Here is a 21935-nt window from a genome sequence, read left to right as displayed (position 1 = left end):
GCAGATGCCTGACAAAAGCATTATTACTGTGTTAAAACTTCGATCTAAAGCAGATGCTCAAGGCTGGCAATGCCTGCTGTTCCTCCTATTCCCAGGACCCAGAATTATAACAGGTCTTCCTCCTGAGTCCCTTGCTTTTGGGAGGGGGCGGTTGCTGTACACCCACATCTGTGTCAGGAACTAACAGGGCTGTATGAATAAATGCTAATGCAGGCAGTACAATGTTTCTCTCTCACATCAATGTTTCTCTCCCCCATCCCCCCGGCCTCCCTCAAAAAAATTGTAAGTTTTTTCTTGTGCGTTCTCTCTTGAGCTCCTTGGTTTACATCACAGCTCTGCTTTGGGAGGTGACTGAGGGAGGGGGCTGGGGCTGTTGGGGTGAGGGGAGCTGAGGTGGCAAATATGAAGCAGTTCAAACCAAACAAAGGGCTCCGGGGCTGGCAAGGCAGGCTGACCTGAGTTACATCTAACACCCCAGGAATCAGACTGGGGCTCTTTCCTGGAGCTGGTGTGTGGGCTAGGGTCTAGGACAGGAGAGGGGAGGCATGAGCCACCCCTCTCCACACCTGCCTTTTTTTCCCCACCTTGTGCAACCCGACAGGAAGTGCCATGGGCAAGGAAGTTGGCACATATTGGGCACTCCTGCCCTCCACCCCCTGTCCTGTGACCACATTGGAGATTGGCCTCAATATCCGCCTATCTGTCTGGGCTCCTTGCCTTCCTTAGTACCAGGAGGGTCTTGCACAAAATCTAGGGAGAAACTGATCGGGGAGTATGAAGTCCCAGGTTGAAGGGTGTGTCTCCATCGGAGTGGAACCTCCTCACGTGTCTACCCTGGGCTGGCTGCCTGCGTGTACACTGCTCCACTGCACACACCGCAGGCCCCACAGAAGAGGCCCCGAGACTCTGACCAAGGAGGAACAATAGCTTCCCACTTCCTGCTTCTACCCTTTGCTGTCCTCAGTCCCTGTCTCTCCACAAATAGTCGAGGTCCTGGCTGGTAGCCAGCACTGTCTGGACAGGAGGAAACCGGGATGTGATAAATGGCAGTGTGGGCAGCAGCAGGGGTAGCACAGAACACTGAGTCCTCAAGAGCAGAAATTCCACCGGAAAGAAAACAATGCACAGGGGACAGAGTCATCGTCCAGGGAGTAAGGGACCAGGAGAAGGCAGGGCTTTCCTGCCCCAAGCAGATAAACAAACTTGGCCTGGGGAAGCCACACCATGAACTGTTTTCCAGGTATGGATGCTGCAGTGGCAAAGAGGGGGTGTGGGTCCCACCTGGAACAATGTGGAGACGTGGTCCCCTGCACCCTTTCTGATCTTCTAAGGTAGATGAGCTCCTAGGAAGGAAAAACAGGGCCCTCTGCCAAGGTCAGGAGGACCACAGGGAGGCTAAGGGCAGAACTGAAAGAGCATTGGCAAAGAAAGCTAGCTGTGCAGAGGCCGGCGTAGCTGCAGCCTCCAAATAAACAGATGGCTGCCAAAAAACAACTAAGAAAAGTCTAGGGTCTAAGGCAAGATTTTCAGAAGCTGGAACCTGCGGGAGCTCCATTAGGGATGAAGGAGGTCAGGCCAAGTCAGAGTGGAGGCCTGCCCAGGGCTTCCCACTGTGCCTGCTACCAGAGGGGGCAGTTTCCTCCCCTTTCAGGGCCCAGTAGGAGTCTACATCTGGAAGAGTCAGAAAGAAACACCCCCACTGGCTGCAGTGCCCCAAGGGTCCCTTTCCGCCTCTCATGCTGGTCAGGCTGGTGGAAGGATAGATGCAAAGCATCTGAAAACTTGTGCCAGGCAGACTGGATTTGTGGTTGCCCCGTTAATCTCATTTATTTAGATGGCTTCTGGTCTATAAATCCAGTTATTTCTAAGACGTTTTGGTCTACATGCCTTTTCTTTAGAGTTTTAAGTAAAGCTCCCTTCCCAAACTGCAGCAGAGCCACTGCTGTCTGCTAGCCAGTAAGAGAATACACTCGTGATCTTAGCTCCTTCTCACACGGCCCAGAGACGGGAGTGGGACGGACCCCATTCTGTAGATGAGGAAACCAACACACAGATGAGTTGGGTCTCTTGCTCAGGGTCACTCAGCTAATGAGAGGAGCTGGCTCCAGCACCCCCAGCTCTTAACCAGCCTCCACTCTGTTTGTCAGTGCCTCCACTGCCCCACTAGCTGCCCCCTGCATGCCCGTCCCCCTAAACCCCAACTCAGGAGAGGCCTAGGTCCCGCCCTCACTGTGTGTCCTGCTGCTCCCCTTCCCATCCTGATTTCTTCCTTCAGAGCTCCTCTGATCAGTTTGTCCCTTTCTCCCCTCAAATCTGCTGCTAAGCAAGGAATGGATTCCAACTCAGGCCTTAATGATTTACTGTTTTAAACGCTCCCAAATCACACTAGCTTTAGAATTGTGACATTCTGTACCTTGGTCCCATGGTTCTCAGCCCAAGTGCACACTAGAGTCACCCAGGAGCTTTTGAAAAGTTCTGAGACCTCTGAGGATTTGAATCTTGAATTAGAATTCTGAGATACTGGTTTGGTTTGGTTTCTCCAGCTCTTCAAGTGTCTCCAGGGTTGGGACCCTTGGGCGAGTGATGTGGACTTTCAGGCATCTGCTGCCCTGGGGCAGCTGTTGGAGGCCGGGGTTCTCTGATCACATTAGGAGTCTGCCTCACTGGCTTCTGGCAGGTCAGTCTTCCCTGAGGTCTTCAACCTGGGTCACCTGTGGAGGTGGAAAGGCGAGGAGGACTAGCCCCGCTGCCCTTTGACCCATTTGCTCAGTGAGCAGTTTTTGTGCCCTGTTCATGTCTGTGAGATGGTTTTCTGCTAATTTTGGGCTTCAGGCTCAGCTCTGAGGTGGGTGGGGACAGCATAGAGGACTGTCTTCACCTTCAGGGCCAGAGGAGCCAGAACATGCCTGGAAAGAGCTACACGTGAAATGCTCAGGAAGGCTCCCTGTGGGAGCTGACCTGTGACAGAGGCCTAGAAGAATGATGGTCACTATGAAAATGATCATCTCCAAGCATTCCTGGAGAGCTGCTATCATTGTGTTTTCTGCCCTGCCCGTGGGGCATGTAAAAGTGCTGGCTGGAGATAATGGCTCCAGTCTGGAGGGACTGAGGGCCCTGTTCCAGAGAAAGACAGAGGTTTAAAACATGAAGAGTTCCAAGAAGGGTTGTGCCTAATGCCTCATGAGTGACACATGAGATCAGATATCGAGCCAAGTGATGTCTGAGCCCGGGGGCAGGTGGGGAAAGTCCAGGGATGTGACTTTTGGGATGGGGCAGAGGGTCATGGGGCGGTGGGGTGGGGAAGACATATCAACCTGGAAAAGCAGTCCTATAGGGAGAAGGGCCTGGAAATGCAAGACATCAAAGAGTAGGCCTGGGGATTTGCTCTGTGTGTAGGAGCCTAAGGGAGCCTCCCTGCTAATCACCCTCCCGGAACTGCTCTTAGTCAGTCCCTGTGCCGGCTGCTCCTACCCCTGCAGCTCTGGGGTGGTGATGAGGCCCCCGTTATTCACAGCCTGGATGGACAGCTGGCTCCTTCAGGCCCTCCCCCTCTTCCCCAGGGTGCAGACTGGCCTGCCAGCTCATCGCGTTATGGGGCTGGCCTCAGACCCAGACAGTCTCCTCAGTGCCAGGGTCGGCAGGAGCTCAGGGCCCCTGTGGGCAGAGACCTCTCCCTCCTTTTTAGTCTTGAGCCTCACACTGGCCAGCTCTCTCAAAGTATTGGGTGGTCTCAGAAAGCAGAGGGGCAGTTGTCTTATTTCCAAAGTCTAGCTCCTGCAGAGAGGACAATGGTGACTTTGGAGTAGAGGAAATTTGGGGACCCTCTTCTCATTCTGAGCTCCTGCTTTAGACTAGCATTGATGGAAACCATTCTGCTTTGGCTGTATCAAGTGTTTGGTCCCTGAACTGAACTCCCAGGATGGGCTCAGGGGCCTTTGTCCCCAAGTCTTCATTCTTTCAGGAACTGACATGGCAAACTCCATGTTGTTCTTGTTTGCCAGCGGTGGCAGCTCACTCAGGGAAATGGGAGTGAAGGTGGGAGGCAGCCACTGAACTCAGATGGAAAGCCCCTGGCTTGGAAACTCCCTGTTATCACTTCTGAGGTTCCCGAGGGGCTTGGAGGTGAGAGGAAGAGGTTATGTTGTGTCTAGCACACTTGGCTGGTTTTCAGGCTAAATCAGGCGCTTGGTCAGTGCAGCAGGTGGAAGGCAGAGCTGTCCCTCCTGGTGTGAGGCAGAGGCTCTGCACTCTCTCTGAAAGGGCTTTCCTGCTTGGCAGACTGTTAGCTCTGCTGCTGGACTGGAGTGTGTGTTTGGGGAGAGAGGGGAAAGATGCCCCAGGCTCCCTGAGTTTCTCGGCAAACCCAATTCACATATGAGAATATCGGCAGGAGCAGTGTGGGTGAGAGTGAACCAGGAAGGCATTCATACAGGGCTGAATTGTGTCTTGATCTGCCACATCTGTCCCCCCTCCATCTACACCATCTGATTTCCATTTTCCCCACCCATATCTGGCCCCTGGAATGTGCTGTCCATAGGCCCTCCCTAGGTGGCTTAGATTCCACCTTCCCCCAAAGCCTCCCCAGACTCCTCCAGGCCCCCCTAAACTGTCTCTCCTTTGAACTTGAACACTCTAACAATCAGACCCACACAGTGAGACACACCACTTAGCACTGGATTTTGTATCACATGTGTTCATTTTGTTTTCCTTACAGGGTTGTATACTATTTAGGGGTAGGAGCTGTTTGGGTCTACACTTTCCTTCTGTTCCTTAATACTGACCCACATGGAAGGACTCAGGGCCTGATAGCTATGTACACTGAAGTTAACATCACTTTCTGAGAATTCAATTAGGAAGAAACCTAGTTTAGGAGAAGATATGAGCCCTCTGTAGAAATTACCTAGGAGACTGACTGTCTGTGAATACCTCAAATGTAATTAGGGAGACCTGGGTGAAACCTCCGAGTTCAGATAAGATTGCGATTGCATTTTAGCAAAGTAACTGCATTGTCTGTTCCTCCTCATTGTAAGGGGGGGACCCAGGGAGACCCAACCTGGTGCTGTGCAAGAGAGTTGGTGCCCTGTTCTGCAAACATCAGGGGCTGGGCCACGGAACAGGTATGTCCCAGGTGGCACAGATGCCTCAGGCTGTCATCAGCTACTAGATCATCCAAGGCCCTGGCCTTGTTCTGAGTCCATGCTCAATAACTACATTCTGAGGTCCCCAGGAGAGTTGTGACCGATGCCTGGGGACTGTGGCTCTGTAAATTCCTAAGCCAGCATTCTGGTTTGCTACTGTTTGTGTGTCCAGTTCATGTTAGTCAGTCCTGAGATCAGCTTGTCCATGGTGTGCACACAGTCGAGAACCAGGTGCTGGGCCGTGATGAAGCACCACGACAAAGCCACCTCATCTAGGTAACCAGCAACCTTCCCCAGCTGGCCATGTCTTTCCCCGACATTTTAATACTTGCTGTTTTCATTGGTTACTTAAAGGCAGGGCCAAATAAATACTTTGTAGACGGATTGATTGGTGCTTGGGGTGGAAGGAAATAGCCCAACCCAGGTGTTTGGTCTCCAGAAGGCATAGGGAGAAGAAGGCCCATGGTCCGAGGGATGAGGGGAGGAATAAATAAGTGGGTGTTGACTGAATACCCCTATGGGCCAAGCACTGGCTGGGTGTGTATATATATATCTTTTTTGTTGTTATTAATCCTCACCTGAGGATATTTTTCATTGATAGGAGTGGAAGGGAAGGAGGGAGAGAGAGAGAGAAACATTGATGTGAGAGAGACACATCAATTTGGTCATCTCCTGCAGGACCTCGATCAGGGCCGGGGACCAAACCCGCAACCCTTGACTGGGAATTGATCCTGTGACCCTTCAGTCTGCAGGCTGATGCTCTAACCACTGAGAAAACCAATTCTTTACTCACTTATTCATTCCAGAAGCCCTGTGGTGTATTTTACTGCATCCATTTCACAGATGAGGAATGGAGGTTCAGAGAGGTTAAGTAACCTATGCAGAGTTAACCTAACCTGGTGAGTGGATGGTAGAGCTGGGACTAAATGCAGCTCTCCTCACTCTGAATCCCTTTCTGGGAAGTGGGGGTGGGGAGAAGACCCAAGAGGGAAGGCACATATACTTTCTGTGTTAGAAGAGGGGCTTCTGGGTGAAGAGGTAGACAGGGCATGAGGGCCTCCTGGAAGTCTCTGCTCCTTGCCCATGCCCAGCATTTGCCCTTTAGGAACAGACTTGGCAGCTGTGGTGCTTGGCTAAGGATTAAATGGTAGGAAATGAGCTTCAGGGAAATTCCAGTCTTTATTCTTTGATGAAGTGAAGTCTGGCATGATGCCCCGCCTGGGAACATTTTGACAACGTGGCCCCCAACCCCATTTGCTTACAGATCACAGAGATACTCCTCCCTCCCTCACCTAAATACCAGCACAGATGCCCAGCCCCAGCCACAGGCAGAAACCCTGTGACTTGTGGGACTCCTTCTCCAACACATGGACAGAGTCTCTCTGACAAACCCATGCAGCTTCCACCTCCCCTGATGACCCACTTGTAGCTGTTGCTCAGATATCTCAGTCCCACTCCCTTCCTCTCTCGCTACCTCTTTAAGCGCTTAGATGGCGACAGTATGGCGCTGTATGTCCTGAGCATGGATGTGTGTGGGCCTCCTGTCTCTGAAGCTGTCTCTCTGCTCCTGATGTTCTTGGGTTTCCATTCTTTACTCCATGGATCGCCTAGGAGCAAGTGGCTGGACAGAGGTCAACGCCAGCTGTCGCTGGCCTGGGGCCACCTCTTCACCACTCCTTGGCATAGCACTGGCCATGAGGACTTCAGGAGAAGCCATACCCCACATCATTTTGTTGGTGAATACTTTTCTTTATCTCCCTTCCTACCAACTTCTCATATGGCCTCATTCCACCCCAAAAAGATATCTCTGCCCCAAAGTGCAGCTTCTTTTCAGCTGGAGAGACTTTTCTTGGCAGGAGAACTATGGAGTCTCAGGGGGCAGAGAAGGGGACTGGGGAGCCTGGCCTGGCTTTCTCTACTCTCGCTCTGCAGAACCAGCCTGGGGAGGAGACAGTGTCTTGGAGCCCTGGTGCCTTGGGGTGGACAGTGCCACCCTATGTTCCAGCTCAGCTCCAGGCAGCAGGAAACCTGCAGAAAAGAGATCTGGGGAGTTCAGCCTTCCCCCAGGTTGGACCTGGCAGCCTCCCAAGCAGCCTGTGGGATGGCAGGGAGGGAGGTGTTAGAGAGCAGGAACAGCTCAGCCCCACCCCAGCTCTGCAGAACACCGGCAGGGAGAGCCAGGCCCAGAGTCCCCAGTCCCCTTCTCGGCCCCCAGGCCTCCAAGGTTCTCCCACCAGGAAACATCTTTCCAGCTGAGGAAGAGCTGGGCTGTGGGGCAAAGGTATCTTTTGGAGGTGTAATGGGGTCACGTGGGAAGTTGGTGGGGAAAGATATAAAGAAAGACACCAATCGTCAAAGATGATGTGGGTGTGTCTTCCCTGGACCGCTGAAGAGCTGGCCCCAGGCTGGTAACCATTGCTGGCCTGTATTCAGCTACTTGCCCAGCTCCTGGTGATCTTGCTCTTGTTACATAATCTCTCTAACCTCACCTTCCTCACCTTTACACCAGGGGTGGAAGTAGTATCTGCCTCTTAGAACTGCTGAGGGCACTCATTGAGGTGATACATGTAAAGTGCACAGCAGGTAGAGGGGTCCTGGCTCAGAGTAAATGCTCTATAGATACCATTCATTCACTCACTCACTCACTCACTCACTCACTCACTCACTCAGTATCTACCTTATCCCAGGCACTATTCTAAGGGCATAGGATATATCAGTACACAAAACAGGGCAAGTGTCCTGTCTTTCTAGGGCCTGCATTCTCCCCAGGGTGGATATGAGGGGAGGAAACAAATAACAAACAGGATACAGGATAATTAAATGGAATAGTATGTTAGAAGGTTAGAGTACTATGGAAAAAAGAAAAAGCACAGCAGAATGAAATTACTATTTTTTCCAGAATTTGGGTAACTTTACTCCCTTCCAAGGAAAAGAATAAACCTCTTTTGCCTGAGGCCATGCCCAGTAACAACGCTGCCATCTCCTCCCGGTGTTGTGTCTGACGCTAAGGATGGTGACTAGGTTTTAGCACAGTCACTCATTTGTTCCTTCAACCAACAGATGTTTACGGGACACCTGATTTTGGAATGCTCAACGTGACTCATAAGTTCTTGTCCTGAAGGGTCTTGTAGGTGAGGAAAAAACTACACATGGACAATCTAAGTGGGGAAGTGATCAGGTTCCAGAGAAGAACAGGCAGGTGCTGATGGAGAGAAGGCAGTGGGCGCCCTCCCAGTGCGCCGACCCACGGTGCCCACCCTTCCCTGGACTCGGGGCTGGTCCACCGCAGCTTGCTTTGGCTGTTTTCTTCTGGTAATTTGAAGGACTGTCCCTAACTTAGTGTTGAAGGGAAGGAAAATACACATTTCTGAGGGGAAAGAGATATTTTCTAGGTTGGCTTTCGAGCAAATTCAAGACCTGGGATCTCCATCTTACCCCATCCCCTCAGCAGCTGGGAGATATGCTATGACCATCTGTCCAGTCCTGTTCCCAGCCTGTGACATTTCTCTGCCTCTCCGCCCCTATAGTGTGGCCTCTGCTGCCCTTATTTAAAGGCTGGCCTGATGCTGGAATAGCAATGAAGGGGAGAGAGGCCCCTTGTTGCAGATCCCAAGGCTGTGGGGAAAGGAGGTGGACATGATGCCTTTGGGGCTGTGACTTTTTTTTTTAATCCTCACCCAAGGATATTTTTCTATTTTTGTTTAGATAGAGTGGGAGGGAGAGAGGGAAAGAGAGAGAAACATCAATGTGAGAGAGACACATCGACTGGTTGCCTCCTGCACAACCCTGACCAGGCCAGGGATGAACCACAACCGAGGTATGTGCGCCTGGCCAGAATCTAACCTGCGACTCATTGGTCTGTGGGCCGATGTGCTCACCAAGTTGGCCAGGGCCAGGGCTGTGACTTATTGAATGCAACAGAGGAGAGACCCAAGTCTGAGAGAGGAGGTTTAGCAACATGGCTAGGAAACTGGGGCCGTGTGTGTGTGTGTGTGTGTGTGTGTGTGTGTGTGTCCACAGAAGCAGACTCACTACCTTAGGGTTTGGAGCTGGGAACAGACCGTTCCCACAGTCACCACTCACATAGACCACTGTGAGCTCTCCCGTACCCGGCCTCCTCAGATGCTGAGTCATGCTCCCTGGGATTCGCAGAGGCGCAGCTCCAAAGCCAGGCTGAGTCATTAGATGATGAATTGTGAAATTCTTATTCAGTATATCACCACAGCAGCAGTGGGCCCTGATCCCCACCCCCTGCTCTCCAACCAAGCCTCTCAAAACATTCTCTCCTCATTTGTCATTCCTTCTTCTTCTTGGGGGGCCCTGACCATGAGCACAAGACAGCAATGGGATGCATAGGGGTATCTCTGAGCTTCCCTTCTTGTGTCTGGTTTCTGGACCTGTTAGCTCAGGAAGAACCTCAGATCTTTTGTTTGTTTGTTTTTTATCCTCATCCGAGGACATTTTCTCATTTTTTGTTCAGATAGAGCAGGAGGGAGAGAGAGAAAGAGAGAGAAAAACACTGATGTGAAAGGTACACATCAAGTGGCTGCCACATGCGCAACCCAACCAGGGCCGGGGACAAACTGCAACCAAGGTACATGCCCCTAGCAGAAACCGAACCCAGGTCTCTCTGGACCGCAGGCCAACGCTCTAACCGCTGTGCCAAACCGGCCAGGGCAAACCTCAGATCTTTCAACTCTCATCAACAAACAAGGAAATGGAGACATAGGCTCAGGATTTAGAGCTGGATGGAAGGGCAGCTTTGGAGTCAGAATCTAAATCTGCTTAGCATGAGCAAGCCTCGCCAGGCTTCCGTGTGCTCGTCTGTCAAATAATGTTAATGTTCCTACTTTGTAGGGGTTGAGGCTGCTGGAAGTCATGAGTGAAAAGCACAGGGAGGTGGGTGCTCAATAGCTGCTATTTGATCTGTATTTGATGGGGAGCCAGAGGCCGTGTGAATTAGAAATAAGGACCTGAAGTCTTTTCTCTTCCTGCTCAAGATACTCAGAGGGGAGGGGCAGGAGCTCCTGGAGGGACTTTGGAGAGAGATCAGAGAGGGTGGGTTGGGTCAGTAGGAAGATATTCCTACAGCCGGATACCTTCCAGCCCTGCAGGAGCCACTCTAAGCTTGCAAATGCAGCATGCTAGAAAGTATTCACAGATGTTCATTTGGTTCCCCCAAAACAGAAAACAAGCAAAGACCAGTGGTAGACACGGCCACCCTGATCTGGACTCCTCACCCAGACGTAATACACCTGAGGGCTCATGTGTGAGGTCCTGCTGGGCCAGATCATCTGCTGGCTCCCAACAAAGGTTAGCCTGGAAGGTATATATCTCTGCCCTGCGGGCCCCTGCTACAGGCAGGAATGGCCTGGGACAAGGGTGGGACCATAGATGGCGACTATGCCAGTCCTCCTGCTCCTTCAGCGTCCCTCAAGTTGGCATCTTTGGAGCTACAACAGAGGTGGCCATATCTTTTTCCCTTTACCATCTGGGCCAGGGTGTTGACAGTCTCCCATACCCATGAACCATCTGAGAAAAGGTTCGAACTTTTAAAAAGAATTTATTAACAGAAGAAAGATATAAAGTACACAATCGAAGGAATGAGAGTTTGCAACAGATTTTTTTCAGCCCATTGCAACTAAAAGAAATTTACTGGGCCAACACTATTGATACTGAGCCCCAAATTCCATTTCAACCCTGTCCCTCTTGGCTGCTAAGCCAACCAGTTCAAACTTTCTCCTGAGACAAGTCAGGCTGCATTCTAAAACCTCCCCAAACCTACGTCCTGATGGCCTCTTTATACATAGGCCCTTCTCTGTTTGGTCCCAAAGATTCCTCACCTGGGACTTCAGGTGAGGTCTGCCCGGACCCTGCCGCACCTTCTCCACTCCTCCAACCAAAGGCATCTGTGGTCCCTCGAAGACCCTGTTTTGTTCTTGTCCTGATTCATTTAATTAAACTATATTTACGAACCAGTTGAGTAGGATGGTTCTGCTACCTCTGGTCAAGTTAACAATCTTCCTAAGCCTGCATCAGAACTTGGTGCTTCTCTTGCTAGGAACATTTTCAAGTGCTCTGACAGCCCTCTGCCCCAGCTAGTCCAAGACTGCATTCTCCCCAAAACAGACTCTGCAACTGGTCCAGTCTCCCATTTATGGGTTAACTCTAGCTGACCTGCCAAGGAGAGATGGTTAAGCACCTTGATCCTGATACCTGCCTTTGAACCCTACCCAGCTCAGGTCACCAGCCTCAAGATTTCTGACTTCTCTCTTGGACTTCTGCCTCTGTGGAATTTTATCTCTGTAGATATATTATATGGCATGACTTTACAGACACAGTAATAATAAGACTACAGTGAAAGGAGAGCTATTCCCTCCCAAATTATATTTTCTCTAAATTTTCAAGAGATTTGGCCAGTCTCACCATTTGGAACCTCTAAAAGGCTATGGTTATCAGTCCTTCATTAGTACAGTCTGATTCTAGCTGATTTTAAAAATAGCATTGCGTCTTAGCAAGCTGGCCATTGGTCCCTTCTGCTCCTATAGTCACGGTTATGTCATAATATATGGTGTCTTCAAAAAACTGCTGGAATGCAAAATAAAACAGTCTTCTCCAAAGGAGAAGCAGTTAACAGCTCTACCCAGATGTTCTTGAGCTTTTACCTCACAATATGTGCACATAACATCCCACTCAAGCCTACAATGACCTAACAGTACTGGGTTAGTATGAGTCAGTTGAAATTTTTTCCAACCAATACTTCAGATTTGAGCTTTATGGCACACAAAATACAAAATACTTCTCTCTACTCACCCAGTCCTCACAACAACCCTGTGAAGTGGGCATGGTGGATATTAATATCCCCATTTTACTGATGTAGAAACAGGTTCAGAAAGGTTAGGGAGCTAGACCAAAATAACACAGCTATTAGGTGGAAGAGCCAGCACTTAACCCACGTCTCTGCTTCCTCATTCACTTTTTTTAGGTGCAAAGACTATGAAAGAGGTTGTCTACTCCCTTTCTCACTACCTGAACGAAAGGCAATCTCCTTTCACCAGTACATACAGAACCTGGAAAGTTTCAAACAGGAAAAAGATTGATTAAGTTAATTGTCATAGTCCAATGTGGGGTGGGGGTGAATCTTCCACAATGTTCCCGATTTCTTACAATCCGTAGTTTAATGAAGAACTCTTTCTCTTGGTGCTAAGTGGTGCTTTCTGTGGGTTTCACGGGGATTCCTGGGTCACGGTTAAGATGCCGGGGATTTTACCTCTAAACTGACTCAATGCTATACTTCCCATCGTTTCACATTTTGCCAGTGTTCTGTGCCTTCCCACCCCACTTTCTGTCACTCTTCCAATGCCTGGCTTTCCAGGATGCTTACTGCTTCCTGGAAAGTCACTTGGCTCCTACGTGCCTGGAGCATCAGTGGGATTTTCTTCTTGCAGTCAGATGACATTTCCTTTCTAAAGGTCTCTATTCCTGCTTTGCCTCCTGGGTGAGCTACTTGGCTGGAGCCATTTCACCAGCCAAGTCCTCAGCATATGGTTCCTGTACAGCTCTGCAAAGCTGTTGTTCCAACCCGATGATATACGACCCCTGGGTCCCCCTTTACACGCATAGCAGGACATCCTAATCTCCTATCTTTCGTGACTGGGAGCTGAGCCATGCCGTGGGAAGCATATGGTAAACTGTGTCCACAGTGCCCCCCTGCTGGAGATGTCCCATAAGCCAAGGTTCTGGACAACTTGGTTGGATGGGCTATGGCATTTAAGGTGGCAAATCTCTGGAGTCTTACTACTGTCCCATCCCTTTTCACAAATATTAATTCATTTCACACACATTTAACTGAGTACCAACTATGAGCCATCATTTTGTTAACTCTGCAGATAGAGCTGCAAAGACAGATCCTCCCCACCAATGCAAATCATCCTATACTAGCTGGTTCCTTAGAACCACTGTTTGGTTTCTAGTTGATCTGAATTAGTTGGTGAACTCAACAAGACCTTCCCCTGCCTTCTGAACACTCCACATTGACCCCATCACCTTAGGGGGCCCACCTGGCCTCTGTAAACCTTCCCAGGGTGGGTTCCTCGGTCAGTCACCAGACAGACCCCCTGCTCTGAAGGCCCTTCTCCCTGCCAGGCCCAGCCCGCTGGTATACTCCCCCTAACCCCTGCCCCTTATCTATCAGAACAGTCTCATTTGTGCTAAGAGACATATTCATTTGCAAATCCAGTAGCTATTCTTGAATATCATTTATAGAGGTATATTTTTAAAGTAAATATCCGAACATATATGTTACTTAATTGACAACAATAACTAAGTAGAAATGCGCATATATGAATAACAGCACGAAATAACTCAGAAAGAACCCAGTCTCCCAAATCACTATTTACATATTTTGAACCTATTGCCATTCAGTAACGATTCAGACATAATTTCACCTTGTTGCTATCATTATGTGATCATAATACAATTTTTTTTTGCTTATGATTGCATCACATAACATATTCTTATAAATAGTTTTCATAGTTACCATGCTTGAAGGCAGTAGCTCATTGTCCTAATAGACTACGATCTACTTAGCTGTCCCCCACAGCTGAGCAGTTTCCAGTCAAGACTATAATTTATAAGGTGGCCACAAAAATCTCTGTGCAAATACTTTTTTTTTTTTTTAATTATTTTCCCAGAATGTATTCCCCAAAGTAAGATAACTGAGTCTTACAGTCTTTTTTTTTTCTTAAACTCTTGTCGAGTATTGCCAAAATTCTCTGCATGAAGCATCACTTTATATTGCCAGGAGAGTATTTCTCCATGACATATTTTTTAAATGTATTTCAGACACATGAAAGTGGCTTTTTCAAATCGTTTTGCTTAGTAGTCTTGGCCTTTGTGCATTTCCTCCTTTGACCAAGTGAGATATCTTGTTAAATACCTATATGGAGGTCAGCTCTTACTCAGATCAATTCTACGTGTGTAGTTTTCTCACCTTGTTTTTAAAATCTTCATTATTCTTTGCTGTATACATTTCAATTTTTATATAATTGAATTTGTCCACTTGACGTTGATGATTTTCCCCATCACTTTAATAAACAACCAATAATCTCCCCAGAAAAAGATTTTCTTTTCCCTACCCCAATGCCCTGCACTTTCCATCTGGACTTGTCTAAAATTCCCCTGGTACCCAAGAACACTCCATTGTCCATGATCCCCACATTACAATTCCCTTAGGTCATCTCTCAACAGCCCCTGGCTAAACATGTCCGCTTCAGTTCCACTGTTATGACCTGTGCAAAGGACCAGTGGTCGTGGCTCACCTTCAACTAGATCCTCCTCTCCGGTTTTTACTCCTTTACCATCCCAGACACACTACCAGCTTCTTAGGGTTTCCAGCTGTTTTGTCTCCCAATCCCATACCTGGCTTTAGGGTTAGGTTGCTTTCCCCAGCAGGAGTGGCCTACCAAAGGACACATTCCCTCACCCCTTAGTGTAGCCAAATGAAAGCCAAAATTTCTCAAAAGGAATTTTGCTGGTAAACTAAGAGGAAACTAAAATCAGACTCCATGAAATGTAAATATATCAACACAAAAAAAATTTTACATCCTACATAGGTCTTGGCTTAGAGGTGGCAGGGGCCCCTGGAGGTTCCCCTTCTCATATTCAGAACCTTGTGTGTTAGACTTGGACCCTGCCAGGTTCAGTGTTCTAGCAGCACATTCTCTTCACAGACCTTGAGGTAAACACTTCTTGGCCTTGGCTGGCATCTGTGCTTGGTCCCCCATGAAGCCCACTCCATACTGCACTGGGGGATACCATAATCAAAGAAGTCTCTACTTCCTGGCCACGGCTGGTAGAAAATACAATTAACTGCCATTTCGAAATCCCAGGCCTCTTCTGACCTGGCGTGCCCCTGTTCTAATCTGAGGAGAGCCAGTCTCAGCTCTTCCAGAAGGTACATGTCTAACATACCCTGAGACCTTCTGCGCTTGGAGGACTTCTGCCCACCTCCCCAAGACTCTCGCTGGGCTCCTCCACCAGGAATGGTTTCGAAGAACACAAATTAGCACAAGCTTACAAATCTTAGAAACTTAAACTGTAACGACAGTAGCAGAGTAGTAATGGTGGGGACAGTCACCCACAAAAAAAACAAGAGGTGTGGTTAACTCCCAGCACCATATCAGCTCTCCTCCTCTGCTTCTGAGAACCATGGTCATGCCACAACCCTTGGTCCCTATCTCTGCACACCCAGAAAGGGGTTGGCAGTGTGGCACGTCCTCATTGAAAGATTGCCAACACCTGCCCTCTGGAAAAATGCCCTTGTCCACCATATCCCATGGCAACCCTGCCTTCCTCTTCCTGTCCCACTCCCTCCCCAATCCCACCCAGCTCCACCCCAGTCCCAGCCCTTTAACTGTCAGGAGAACGAACCCGAAAGATGTGGATGGTCCCATTACTGAGGGACACAACCAGGTACCTGCCATCCACCATGGTGGTCACCCGGGGCTTTTCCAGGCCATGATAGGCTGTCAGGAAGTCGCCTAGCAGTGACCCCTTTGGGTCCAGGATCACCACCTTGTTGACCTCGCGAAGGGTCAAAAAAATGTAGCCCCTCTTATCCACAGACACGGAGCCTGGCTGGCAGCCATGCAAGCCTGGCCCTCCATACTCCCCAATCACCTGACCCAGCCCATCACAGACCACCACACTATTCTGCTGCCAATCTGACCCCACGAAATTGCCCTGGGGACTGGTGGTCAGAAACACCAGTGCCCGAAGGCCCCGGTTGGCCTTGCCACCTGGTATAAAGCGGGTGGCCAAGCTGCCTTCCATGTTGTACACCTCCACGTGGCCTGACACGCTGACAGCCACCCGGTCCCCGCTCGGCATTGCAGCCACAGCATGGCTGGCCTGGGAGAGGCTCAGGGCCCGGCGCCACTGCACCTCACCATCGGGGCTTATGAGGTAGAGCCGAGCCCCAGCTGAGAAGGCCACCGCACCCTGCAAGGCGGCCACGCTGCATGGGGAGCAGCCCTCAGGAACAGGTACAGCGCCTTTGTAGTCGCCATTAAGGGAGAAGCGTTTCAGAGCCCTGTTCTGTTCATCTGCCACCAGGATCTCCCGGGGGCCAAAGGGACAGAGCCCAGTGATCCGGGGAGACCGCTTGTCTCCCGGCATCCGTGTGGGAAAGCTGCAGGAAAAGATAGGCCTGGGAAGGAGGCCAGAACCCTCCAGGTTTGGCCCAGGCGCAGGGCTGGGCTCCCGGGAAATTGACTTCAGCCTGCCTTTGAACTTCCTCTTCTTGTTGGATCTGCAGCCCACTGCAGTCTGGGCTTCTCTGTCTTCTTGGGGCATCTGGGATCTGCTCTCTTTGGGGGTCTGGGCTCTCTCTGCCTTTGGGATCTGGGCTCCATCTTCCTGAGGCGACTGGGCTCTGTTCTCCTTTGGGGTCTGGACTCCATCCCTACTCTGGGGCTGGACTGCACTTTGTTTCTCTGTCTTGGCTCCATCCTCTCTGGGGCTCTGAGTTTCTTCACCTCCCTGGCTACCAGCTCCATCTTTCCCACTGTCCTTCTGGGGCTGCTGATTCTCAAAGGAGAGCCATAGCAGGTGGCAGTTCTTGTCCAGAAGCCCAGGATGGAGCTCTAGCTGGGGCAGCAGATGGGGGGCTGGTCCAGGCATCCAGGGACAACCCTGCAGCTGCTGGAGCCTCTGAGCAATCGCCCCCTCCAGCGAAAGTATCTCAGCCTCGCGACCCAGGCTGAGCACCCGACGGGCAAAGGCAGCTGCCGCCCTAGCCACCTGCTCCCTGCCCTCCAGCTCCCCCAGCCTCTCCCGAGCAGCCTCCTCGGCAGCCTCCACATGGGCCCGTAGCTGCCCCAGCACCTCCTTCTTCTGGGCCAGGAGGGTCCGGAGAACCCCCTCAGCAGCTTCCTCTACTTGTGTCCCCACTCTGGCTGCCTGCTCCCGTAAACAAGCTAAGGCTTCCTTTTCCACCATCCGGGAAGCTTCTAGCTCAGCCAGGTTTTTGTCCACTCCCGCTAGTAACTCCTCAAGGCCTGGTCTCCGGGCACGCACAGCTTCAGCCAGGGGCAGGCAGGGGTGGTCCAGGTGTGGGTCCAGGCGACACTCTCGGCACAGCAGCTGGGAACAGGGCTGACACAGGAAGCGCAGAGCCTCCCCTGGGTGCTGGGGACACTGGGCTGCCTGGCGCTCCCGGGCCTCCTCGTCATACCACCCTGCCCTGTAGCCCACCAGGTCCACCACTCGGTGGGTGTGAGTCTGCCGGGTGCAGCGGTGCCCATCGGCACAGGCCTGGCACAAGTCATCAGCACAGTCCAGGCACCGAGCTGTGGCTGGCCCCCCAGCGCTGGTGCCCCCCATCAGGGGGCACAGTGCACAGGCTGGCTTTCCTGCGTGCAGGTCTCCACCGGCCCGGGCCCTCACCAAATCCAGGAGCCCGTTGACAAAGAAGTTGGTCTTGAAGGCAGCCACGCCTGCTGCTGGCACAGGTACAGTCTCGCGGCACTCAGGGCATCGGAGGTGGCCGCCCTTGGCCAGCTGGGCTAGGCAATCCTGGCAGTAGGTATGCAGGCAGGGCAAGGTTTTGGGTGCCCGCAGCTGCTCTAGGCAGATTTTACAGGCCAGGAAGTCGCTGCTCAGGGCCTCCAGAAGGGAGGGTGAGGATCCCTGGGACACCATGCTGCAAGCAAAAGGCCAAGATTGAGGGCAGAGGGCACCACCACAGTGCCTCCAGAATGCCTTCCTCCTCTCCCCCTATGCTCAAGCCCCACCAGGTCTGGAGAATCACCTGAATGGCCAGGAATTGTCTTCTGGTCTTCCAGGTCCTCTGGCCATTTGCTCTTGAGCCAGGGAGCTGCCCTGCTTCTTGCATACATTCAGCAAATGTGAAAATGTCAGTGCTGCTTGCATGTGTCAAGAGATGTAAGAAATGACAAGACTGCCCTGGCCGGTTTGGCTCAGCGGCTGGAGCGTCCGCCTGCGGTCGGGAGAGACCTGGGTTCGGTTCCCGCTAAGGGCATGTACCTCGGTTGCAGTTTGTCCCCGGCCCTGGTTGGTCGTGCGAGTGGCAGCCACTCGATGTGTCCCTTTCACATCGATGTTTCTCTCTCTCTCTCTCTCTCTCTCTCTCTTCCTCTCTCTCCCTCCCACTCTATCTGTACAAAAAAATGGAAAAATGTCCTCAGGTGAGGATGAAAAAAACCAAACAAAACAAAACAAACAAACAAAAAAGAAATGACAAGACTGAGAAGCCCCTGGCCTCAGAGGGGTAACAGTGTAATGATTAGAGCTCTTAGCTGACAGCCTCGTGGCAAGTGTGACCCAAGCCCCCTGTGTGAATAGGTCCTGGGGATCCTGCTGGGGATGAGGTGCTGGAGTGGGGACAAAGCAGAAGGTCCAGGTGGGCAGAGTGGTTTTGACTCCTGGCATTTGGGGCAGTATAAGGGGCCCCAATTTCCCTGACACATACACCAGTCTTCTTCTAGACCCTGGGAGCAGCTTCATGGGTAGTGGGAGCCCCACTTCCTGTCCTGACTCTGAAATGGGTCCTGGAGCAGGCAGCAGGGAGGCTGAGGGGAGGGGCTGCCCTGCTCTCTCCTTCCAGCTGCTGGACCTTGGGGTCACTGTGGCCTGTGCCTCAACTCCTCAAGTCCTGCTCTTTCTGCCTTTCCTGCTGCAAGAGGCCCTCTGCTCTCCTACAAACCTCTGAAGGGTCCAAGTTGTGTGAAGTTCATCTGTGAATCCTCCCAGTTCCCAGCACAGTAGCTGTGAAATATTTGACGAAGGGACTTGGGGAATTCTCCCCAAACTTCCGCAAAGTGGGGGCTGGGAGGAGCGCTCAGAGAGTGGGAGGGAAGTCTTTCCCTGGGAAGTCTCAGCCCTCTGGCCCGGGGGTGAAGTGAGGGGTGCTCCTGCCCAGCCTCCCCTCTCCTCCTGACTTCCGGGTCCCTCTCCCGCCTCCCCCCTCCCTTCCCCCTCCCTTCCACTTCCTCCCGAGCTCTCTCTCCCTTCCCCCAACTCCCTGCAGTTCAGCTTTCCTTCAGCTCCCCTTCCCCTCCCTCTTCTTACCTGGCCTGAGCTAACCTTGGACTCCAGGACCAGGAGTGGGGGGCTGAGACCTGGCTGCCGCCGTTGCAGGGTTCCTGGAAGAGAAACAAAACTGAAACTAATTGTAGTTGTGCAACTTCCGTCCCAGCCCCAGGACACCGACTTGCACAGCCTCAGGCCCCGCCTTCTTCCCCACCCCGCCCAGACCTCTTCCTGGGCAGGGGGGCACCCCCATCAGAGCTCGGCCCCCTCCGGGAGGCTCCAGGGTCTGCCTGTCAATTGTAGCCTCAGGACTTGCTCAGCCAGCTAAGCATGTTTGTGGCAAATGCTGGGAATTGCCCGAGGACCTGTCCTCTGAGGGGAAAAAAATTTGAGATCATCTATGATTCAGACCCCAGGTTTCCAGTGCTGCAGCTTATCTGCAAATCCAGTCCTAGGTGAGGCCCTTGGTGCCATAACCTTTGCTGAGCTATGGGAGAGGCTGTGGGGACCATATAAGGGGCCTTCATCGGAGGGGATCAGCAGAGGTTTCCTGGAGGAGGCGTCACTTGAAATGAGTTTGAAGAGAAAACAGGGGTTTGGGAGTCACTGAAGAAGAATACAGGGAAGAGTGTTCCGGGAATCAGGAACAGCAAGTTTGGGGTCACAGAGCTATGAAATACCACAACTCTCCTGGGTGGCTCTTAGTAACAGGTTGGTTTGTGGGAAGGGGACCTGTGAGTGGTGGCAGATGAGGTTATAGAAGGACCCAGGCAACACGGCCAGATCACAAAGGGCCTTACGAGCTACGTGAAGAGGTCTTGAGTTGTATCTAAAAAGCCAAAAGAAATCACTGAAGGATATTTTCCCCAACATCTTACGAAAAATTTGAAGCACAAGGGAGTTGAAAGAATTGCAGCGAACACTCATATACCCACCACTTCGATTCTGCAGTTAACATTTTACTATAGTTGATTCATCATATATCTATCCATGTGCGCACCCTTTATCCACAATGATAGGATTTCGGCAGGAAATCTGATGAGAACTCACTCTGGCAGCAGTGGAGAGAACAGACTGAAAAGTGAAAAGTGTGTGTGAGGGTGGTGGTGAGGGGAGAGGGTATCTGTGCTGACCCAGTGGCAACAGGGACAGAGAGGAGGGTGGAGGATGGAAGCCACACATGTGAATTATTGATGAAGGCAAAAGAAGTCATAGGGCTTGTGATCAGAGACCTGGGAGGGAGTTGAAGGAAGGAGGGAGGGATGCCCCTCAGGTTCTTCAGGTTTAGAGGTCAGGAGGGAGGGCTAGGCTGGCAATGCCCAGGCTGGTGAGTTTTCCATACTTTTCCAATCTGTATCTGTGGTTTTGACAGGGTTACTCCACAGTGTGCCAAGGGAGAAGAACAAGGCAGAGATGGCACTACGGGGAACACAGACATTTAAGGGCAGGTGAGGGAGGGACTGGGGCTTGAAGGAGTCTGAGAAGTAGTTCTCAGAGGGGTAGGTGGAAATCCAAGAGAAAGGTCACAGAAGTCATAGCTGGGGAATGGCCAGTGCTGTGGAATGTTACCAACCAAATGGTCAGCCAAGATTAGGACAGAAAAATGTACTGGTGCACATGTGCCCCAAGAGTATGCATATGCGTATAGCCTCTGTGTGTACTTGTTGTGCACATTCAAGAACGATTTGTTGAAAGCCTACTGTGGGCAGACAGTGTGCCATGTTCTGTGGAATATACAAAGATAAACAAGATATGTCCCCTGCCCACAGGGAGTTTACAGTCTCATAGGGGAGGTGAAATAGTACATGATGCAATATGAGACAGTAAGACAAATATCATATTAAGGTGACAGAATAATCACTACAATGCCTTCCTTTTATTGGGTATTTAGTATGAGTTTGATATGAGGTGTTGTTAATATAACCTGACTTAATCCTCACAATAACCTGGTGAGATAAGTATCATTATTGCCTTCACTTTACAGGTGAGGAAACTGAGTTAGAGAGAGAAAAAGTGATTCACAGGGCTGCAACAGCCCCCCAAATAGTCTCTCAACCTCAACTCCCCCACTTCCGATCCTGACTACGTACTTCTTGAAGGCAGAAACTGTCTCATTCATCTTTATGTCCTCAGCATTCAGCAACAGGGCCTGGCTCAGAGAAGAGACTTGGTTTCTCTCTCTCTCTCTCTCTCTCCCTCTCCCTCTCCCTCTCCCTCCTCCTCCCCCTCCCCCTCCCCCTCTCCCTCTCCCTCTCCCTCTCTTTCCCCGCTAGTATGTGAAAGCTCTGGGGTTTGGAAGGGACAGCTGGACCCTACATGGGAAAACACCTTTCAGTGGTTCTGTCCCTGCACAGTCAATGACCAGGGCACAGGCCATAAGATATCAGAAGGCAGAGGCTATGTCCTGATCATCTCTGATCAAGTGAAAACATAGGAAGCATTCAATCTGCTGACTTAATGAGTTAGAAGGGTTTCAGGCTAAGACTCCTGAACTGAAAAGTACAATTCTTCTGGTTGGTGAACAAGCCTGAAGGCAGGATCACTACACAATGAAGAAATCTCCAATAAACAGTGTTTCCCTGTATAAAATTTAGAAATTATTTTTAAAAAACCGTGATTCACTCAAGGTCATGTAAAGTGCTATGACAGCACAGAAGAGGGGGAATATGATTTCTCCTGGAATGGTAGTGGTGGTGTAGAAATTAGGAAGGCTTCCTGAAAAAGGAGACATTACAGTGGCTGTCC

General features: G+C 50.9%; 1 protein-coding gene across 4 annotated transcripts; it reads right to left on the bottom strand.

Moving 5' to 3' along the window:
* Positions 1 to 2309: 2309 nt before the first annotated feature.
* On the bottom strand, positions 2310 to 19521 carry TRIM56 (tripartite motif containing 56). Of its 4 annotated transcripts, XM_036279310.1 has the most exons (4): positions 19416 to 19521; positions 19230 to 19303; positions 17950 to 18138; positions 15549 to 17841 (listed from the first exon to the last, which is right to left on the bottom strand). In XM_036279310.1, exons 3-4 carry the CDS (start codon positions 18069 to 18071, stop codon positions 15549 to 15551), a joined length of 2415 nt encoding a protein of 804 aa, XP_036135203.1. In that variant the 5' UTR covers positions 18072 to 18138; positions 19230 to 19303; positions 19416 to 19521. The 4 variants fall into 4 exon arrangements, 3 of the variants coding, with proteins under 3 accessions (XP_036135203.1, XP_036135204.1, XP_036135205.1); XR_004961657.1 differs by lacking the exons at positions 15549 to 17841; positions 17950 to 18138; positions 19416 to 19521 and adding exons at positions 2310 to 2711; positions 9174 to 9311; XM_036279311.1 differs by lacking the exon at positions 17950 to 18138.
* Between the last annotated feature and the right edge of the window lie 2414 nt (positions 19522 to 21935).

Source organism: Molossus molossus, unplaced genomic scaffold (assembly GCF_014108415.1).
Source record: "Molossus molossus isolate mMolMol1 unplaced genomic scaffold, mMolMol1.p scaffold_m16_p_3, whole genome shotgun sequence".
Taxonomy (NCBI): domain Eukaryota; kingdom Metazoa; phylum Chordata; class Mammalia; order Chiroptera; family Molossidae; genus Molossus; species Molossus molossus.
The sequence above is the reverse complement of the archived record's forward strand: the minus strand, read 5'-3'. Positions and strand labels throughout refer to the sequence as shown.